The sequence below is a fragment of the Quercus suber genome, unplaced genomic scaffold (genome assembly GCF_002906115.3).
Source record: "Quercus suber isolate HL8 unplaced genomic scaffold, Cork oak 2.0 scaffold_920, whole genome shotgun sequence".
Lineage (NCBI taxonomy): Eukaryota > Viridiplantae > Streptophyta > Magnoliopsida > Fagales > Fagaceae > Quercus > Quercus suber.
The window spans coordinates 94,889-102,432 of record NW_027070343.1 but is presented as its reverse complement, the minus strand read 5'-3'; the positions used below and the strand labels follow the sequence as shown (position 1 = coordinate 102,432).

The following is a 7,544-nucleotide window of genomic DNA, read 5'->3' as shown; positions in this document are numbered from 1 at the left end:
ATGTAAGCTAAAAAAATTTAAAAAAATTAAAACTAAATTAGTAAATAAATAGTAATAATAAATTATAAAATAAGAAAATAATTTTAATAAAAAAATTATTTTATCTTTAATTTATGCCTTAGCCATCACAAAAGATAATAAACAAGACAATTCCTCAATATTGATTTTTTCCTAGTGATAATCTAATTGAAAAAATCAACACACTTACAAATTAAATACAATAACCAAAACCAAAATTCAAAACAGACACAAAAGAGTTCAAAAATTGATAATATATATATATATATATATAAAATAATAATAATAATAATAATAAAATAAAAAAAAAACTTACATAAGAGAACAAAGAACTTAAATGGGTATCCATTATTTTACATTTTTTTTTATAGTAAACTTCATTTAGCATAATATCAGGCACATAAATTCAAAAGCAGAGAGCAATAAGTAAGATGAGTTTAAGTTTATTAGATTAAAACATAAGAGTAATTGCATTTTGAAAAATAAAATACAACAAAGTGCGGTGTATTGTGTGGGATTTAGTTATAGGGATGACTTATTAATTAAGAGAGATTGTATTGAAAACCATTGCTGAATATATATTGTGGGAGGGACGAGGATCCCAAAAATGATTTAAATAGGCAGTCAAGGTTATTTCCGAGGAGCTAAAATCCGACAATTGGTCTAGGGCGGTGATCTCACGATTCGAAAAGAGACTGGGGTAACACACTTGATGAAGGTTCCGAGGACATACCTCGGACCTCGGGGGACGAGCACTAGTTGTATGAGGGACACAAGGTTAAACCATAAAAAAGGAAAGAGAGCAAACTTGGCATGGAACACGATGAAGAAAGAAGGGCATAGAAGCCATCCCTTCTACATTAAATATAAGACAACTACTCCTCTGGCAGCATTATGGAGGAAATGACCATGAACAATGGCGGCACAGTTAAGATTTCAGTGTAAAGCTTGCTGGTATGTTCTGGATGTGACAAGAGTTCTAGGAGTGTGATCCTAGCCCTCCAAGTGTAGGATCCAGATACCTTGTAGTTGGATATAAAAGCAAGAAGAAGATCCAGATGGGAGCGGGGGAAGAAGAAAAGAATAAAAAAAATAAGAAAGAAAGAGTTCATCCATTTTTGTAACCTCATCCTTGAACTAAACCGAGGACCTACACTTGTGTTTTTTCTTAATCAGCTTTCAAACTATGAATTAAAGAAATAAATACTGTTTCTCATTCATTCTATGACATATGCTTTCTTAGATTTTGCATTGGATATCATAAATCAGATTTGACTTCCCATCTCTAAAGAAATTTATTGTGATAGCAAACAGTAAAATCATCATTTAAGACAATAGGGTGGTTTATTACTTTTTCGCCATTACATATATAAATTATGAAATTTTATAATACATTTTTAGTTGGAGTAGAATTTAAATTTCTAAAATTTAGATGATATAGTTTTATCTAAATTGAATTTGGAAAAATTTTAGCTACAAAATTATACCTAAAAAATGAAGAAATGAATATCTATTTATTAGAGCTGAATTTTGATAAATCCATCATTGAGTTACATTTTTTTCTTATATCCTCTATACTTGCAAAATTTATAGAAAATTAATTAAAGATCAATAATTATGTTATCGATAAATTGTTTAAATTGCAAGTTTTTGTAGTTTAAAATTATGCATAAAATATAAGATTATAGATCATATAGTAAAAATATTTGATTGACACAAAATTTGACATGTGTATCAAGAGCATAAAGAACATGCAAGGTCTATTTGAAATCTGCTTTTTTTGCTGAAACTGAAAACTTTTTACTAAAAGTACTGTAGATAAAGGTAAAAGTTAGCTGAAATAGTATAGTAGAATCCGTGAATAGTACAAAAAAATAAGCTAAATGGTAAAATAATTTGGCAAAAATAATTTTTGCCAAACACACACGCAATCTAATGGTTTGATTTTTAAAATATATAGTAATTTTTAAAGAAGTTGTAGTCTTATGCTATAACTAGTTTTGTATCTAAATTTTGACCATTAAATTATTAATAAATCTTATCCCTTAGTCAAACAATTTGTAGCTTAATATCCTAATAAAATATTAATTTAATAAGATATAACTTGAGGAAAAGAAACAAAAACAAAAGCGTGGGTTATATGAGATTTAAGTTTAGAAATGTTTTGTAATAGACTTTTAGTTAGAATAAAATTTAAATTTGTTTTAAATTATTGTTAAATCATGCAACTTGAGGGAGAAAAACATGATTATTGTTAAATCTTATCCCTTAGTCAAAATGTGAGTTTTTTTTTTTTTAAAATAATTTTTATATTTTTATAATTTTTTTATTGTTATAGAAAGATAACGTGGGTGTTTGTGTGGGATTTAAGTTTATAAATTTTTTATAAAATACTTTTAGTTTAGATAGAATTTAAATGATATAATTTTACCTAATTTAAATAGTTGTTAAATACTATCTCTTAATTGAGGAAATATTTACTAACAAAAAATATATAATTAATTTACTAATTAGTGAGAGTGGCCACTTGATGCAACTACGAAAAACCATGGTTGAATATATATAAGTTCTAAAATTTTTGATAATATACTTTTAGTTGGAGTAGAATTTAAATTTCTAAGACTTAGATGATACAACTTTATCTAAATTAAATTATTGTTAAATCTTATTCTTAGTCAAGAGCTTTGTAGCTTAATATCCTAATAAAATATTAATTTAATATAATACAACTTGAGGAAAAAACAAAGACAAAAGCATGGGTTGTGTGAGATTTAAGTTTAGAAATTTTTTATAATAGACTTTTAGTTTGAATAGAGTTCAAATTTGTTTTAAATTATTGTTAAATCATGCAACTTGAGAGAAAAAAAAAAAAAAAACATGATTATTGTTAGCTCTTATCCCATTGTCAAAATGTGGGTTGTTTTTATATTTTTTTAATAAAATTAATTTACTAATTAGTGAGAATAGGCATTTGACCCAACCACGGCTTCTAAGTCCTACTTCTATTTTACTTGAGAAAAAAAAATGTGGTTGTGTATGATTTAAGTTTAGAAAATTTTTCTAATAGACTTTTAGTTTGAATAGAATTTAAATTTGTTTTAAATTATTGTTAAATCTTATTTTATATTATTGTTAAATATTATCCTTTAGTCAAAATGTGGGCTGTTGTTGTTGTTGTTGTTTTTTTTTTTTTTTTTTTTTTAAATTTATTTATAAAATTAAATTTTTAATTAATGAGAGTAGCCACTTAGCCAAACTACGACTTCTAAACCCAAATCTTATTACATTTTAGGAAAAACAATAACAAACAAAAAAAATATTGGTTGTATGGATTTATGTTTAGAAATTTTTAGACATAAAACGCTTTTAATCCCTACATTTTGCACTTTTTCTATTTTGGTCAATACATTTTGTTTTTACCACTTTTAGTTCCTAAACCAATTAACACCTGACATTTAGGTCATTTCCGTCACTCAACTAATGGCAAAAGCTGACGTGGCTGATGGTGGAATAAAAAAATAATATAATCACGCACATTAATTAATTAAATTAAAAACAAACATTAAAATAAATTAAAAAATTCATTAGTTTTTGGGAAGAACATGACTGATCATATTCTTCATGTTCTTCCCTAAACATGTTTGATTGCCCAAAAATTTAAAATTTCACATCAGCATCTAATTTTTTTAAAACAAAAAAATGGTGGAACTTAGATCTATTATGTTTGTGCCTAGTTTCTTTTTCTTCTTCTTCCCCAGATCTTTCTCTCATTTTCTCTGCCTCCCTTTCTTTCTTTAGTCTTCTTTCTTTCTTCCTCTTTTCTTCTTTCTCCCTCTATCTTGGTGCTTAGCCTTCTTAAACTCTTTAAGCAAGTTCCTCCACTCCTCTCATCTCCGACGAAATCTACTCCCACAAATGCTTGTTCGACTTCGGCTTGAACCCATGTCTCAGCTCTCGTCTTGGACCCACATCTCGGCTCACCTCGACTTCGACTTCATGGTCCTCGTCCTCGCCACTGTTATTGCCGAGAATCATTTGCTAGTGCTGGTGGTGTGAGTGGGCGTGAGTGTGAGGGTGAGGTTGAGGAGCTTGGTGAGGTGGTAGGTCGCCGCTGCTGGCGCCATTGTATGGGTTTCCAGATCTGAAACCGCTTTCCCTCCTCACTTTCTCATCTCTCTCTCTCTTTCTTTCTCTCTCTTTATTTGGGTTGAGTTTGCTGTATTTGTTTTGGATTTTTGATAAATTTGAAAAGGGATAATATGGGTTTGTGAAAGGAAGTTTTTGGGTTTGTGATAGAGAATTTGTTAGGTTTGTGTATAAGGGGATTTGATGGGTTTGTGAAAAATGTTTAGATCTTAGGATTGACATCAAAAATTTGGTTGGTTGTCAGATCTGGATTTTTTTTTGTGAAACTGAAAATTTTGTTTGGTTGCCAAGAAAATGTATAAGAGTATCTTAATTTTCCTTAAAACCAATCTAAGTTCAAGGATGGAGTTCTTCACTACCTTGAGTCCATTGGTTGCCACGATTTATGTGTGTTTTTGTGTTTGGTTGACAAGAAATGGCAAGAAAATGCTAAAAAATTTGGGTGTGTGTTGTTATATTTAAATCTGGGTTTGTGTTCATTGTATTATTGTTGAAGATGAACTCAGATCTAAATTTATGTAGTTTTTGAATTTTAATTCTACTGTTGTTGTTGTTGTTGTGTGTTTTTTTTTTTTTTTTTTTTTTAAATTGATAAATTAAATTTAAAAAAAAAAAATTAGATGTTGATGTGAAATTTTAAATTTCTGGGCAATCAAACATGTTTAGGGAAGACATTGAAGAATATGAACAGTCATATTCTTCCCAAAAACTAATGAATTTTTTAATTTATTTTAATGTTTGTTTTTGATTTAATTAATTAATGTGTGTGATTATATTATTTTTTTATTCTATTGTCAGTCATGTCAGTTTTTGCCGTTAGTTGTGTGATGGAAATGACCTAAATGTTAGGTGTTAATTAGTTTAGGGACTAAAAGTAGTAAAAACAAAATGTATGGACCAAAATGGAAAAGTGCAAAATGTAGGAACTAAAAGTACATTTACGCCAAATTTTTAATAATGGACTTTTAGTTTGAATATAATATAATTTTTTTTTTATATAAATTATTGTTAAATCTTATACCTTAGTCAAAATGTGAGTTTATTTATTTATAAAATTAACCTACTAATTAGTGAGAGTAGCCACTTGGCACAATGTTATGATCCTAGTCCCACATGGATTAAGTTTAAGTTTAAACATGTATTTATAAGCTCTTGGACACCCTCCTCTTATAAACTAGTTTTCAAGGGTAAGTTTTACCCATAAGTTTGTAGCTCATTGAGTATGAGACTGAAAGAGAAAATGCTACTATCGGGTTAGTGTCATTAGAATGGGCCGTTGTGGATATTGGTTGCGGACCCTTTCAAGGTTGTTATGTTATGATTATATTATAATTCTAGTGTCTCACATAGACCATGTGTTTATGCCGACTTTTAAGAATGAATTCTACTAATTAGTTTGTAATATGCAATCACGACTTTTAAATCTAAATTTTATTATATAGTATATAATATTTTATTATATAATATGATATAACGTGTTTAGCCACCCAAAAAAAAATGATATAATATAACGTGCACAAGATTGTACACATTTGTGTAGCTTGACTCGAAAATTTCAAACGCACCGGGTTTAAAATTGGACAATAAACGACAAAAACATCGTATGATATAATTGCTATTGCTTGCTTATTTTCAGAAAAAACCACAAAAACAAATCTGCCGACCAAGAGAAAGAGAGAAAGACCATACTCCTCCGAGGACTGAGTCTGGATCCGAATAACACACAGACCTTGAATCAGCCCTCTCCCTCTCTCTCTGTCCTTTCGTTGAAAAATGTCTTCAATGAGAGAATCACCGATTCTCCAAAACCATCTCCCGCACGACTTGGTACTGAATATTCTGGCGAACCTACCCGTGAAATCAGTCCTAAGATTCAGGTGCGTTCGCAAATCCTGGAACTCCTCCATTACCAGTCCAAGTTTCATTTCCAGCCACCTTAAGCTCAATGGTTCTCTCCGTCTCTTATTCATGCAACCTGATTGGATTCCATTTGCTCCTCATAGAAGACAATGTATAGTCATTTGTGAACACTCCTTTGATAGGATTTCTAAATTCGATATTCCGTTGACTTTTACTCCCAGAATTGTGGGATCCTGCAATGGTCTACTTTGTCTTGAAGAAGGCCGTGATTATGTATATTTGTTGAACCCTAGCATTGGAAAGTTTAAGAGGGTCTCAACCTCATTGCCAATACCCTCACCTACCGTAACTGAAGCTGCAACTGGATTTGGTTATGATTCTGAAACCAATGACTACAAAATTGTTAGGATTATTTATCATCTTTGGTCACCGACTCCGCCGCCTCAGGCAGAGATTTACACTTTAAAATCGGGTTCGTGGAGAAGGCTTCATTTCCCGTTGGCACCCGATTTTATCATCAAAAGAATGTCTAGTTTTATGTTACCCATTCCATTTGTTAGTGGAGCTTTGCATTGGATGTTACATGAAGGTAAAGGAGAAGAGCCACCAAGGAGGTCTTTTATTTTGAAATTTGATGTTAATGAAGAGAAGTTTGGAATGATAGCAACGCCTTTTGCTGACACAAATGCACACTGTCATCCTCTAGCGTTCAAAGGAAAACTGGCTTTGACAGAATTTGAAGAACACTCATTATTAAACTTGTGGGTGATGAAGGAGTATGGTGTCCATCAATCTTGGACTAAACTTTTTGTTGTTCCTTTATTGGACAGAGTTCATAGCAGATTTTATGGCTGTTCTGAGAATGGTTTACTTATACTTGAAAAGAGTAATCACTTCTTTGCCAATGGTAAAATGAGGATAGCTCGTAAGTGTATTTCAATTGACATTGAGACTCTACATGAAAGAGGTGTTGATGGTATTGGTACCCAAAATTTAGAATGTGAGGTGAATTTCATGGAGAGCCTTGTTTTACTTGACGGAGCAGATATGGTCCCTGTAAGGCTGTAACAGAGAAACTGTGGCACTTTTATTAGTAAATGGTGGTTTCTAGATAAAAGTCATGGTATATTGCTATGGTAGAAATAAAACTATTGTGGTTTTGTTTCCTTTCCTTATAGTGGGCAATGTAGTTTTGCTAAAAGGTTTATTTGTGTAACTTTATTGCCTACGGCTATATTATAAAAGAGTTTTTGATGTATGATTTTGAATTTTGTTGGAAACATAGAAATGCTTGGAATCCGATTAAGTAACAAACCTCGAAAAAAGCTGAACTATTATCGTCTTCATCTTCTTTGAGTTAGTTGGTCCTGTGCAATGCACATGACTTAGGGACACCTGTCACACTCACAGCTTGCCACCTAACTCTATTTGCAGCCAGCACTGTAATAGAGTCTGCAGCAACTCCTTTCCCGTCTGTTTATATCTTACGTGAAATAGTGAGTAGATTTTGAACGGTATTT

General features: G+C 30.8%; 1 protein-coding gene across 1 annotated transcript; it reads left to right on the top strand.

The window, feature by feature from the left end:
* The first annotated feature begins 5,937 nt into the window (after positions 1-5,937).
* LOC112037457 (F-box protein CPR1-like) lies at positions 5,938-7,092 on the top strand. Its single transcript, XM_024070299.1, has one exon. The coding sequence runs from the start codon at positions 5,938-5,940 to the stop codon at positions 7,090-7,092; it is 1,155 nt and encodes a 384-aa protein (XP_023926067.1).
* Positions 7,093-7,544: the final 452 nt, after the last annotated feature.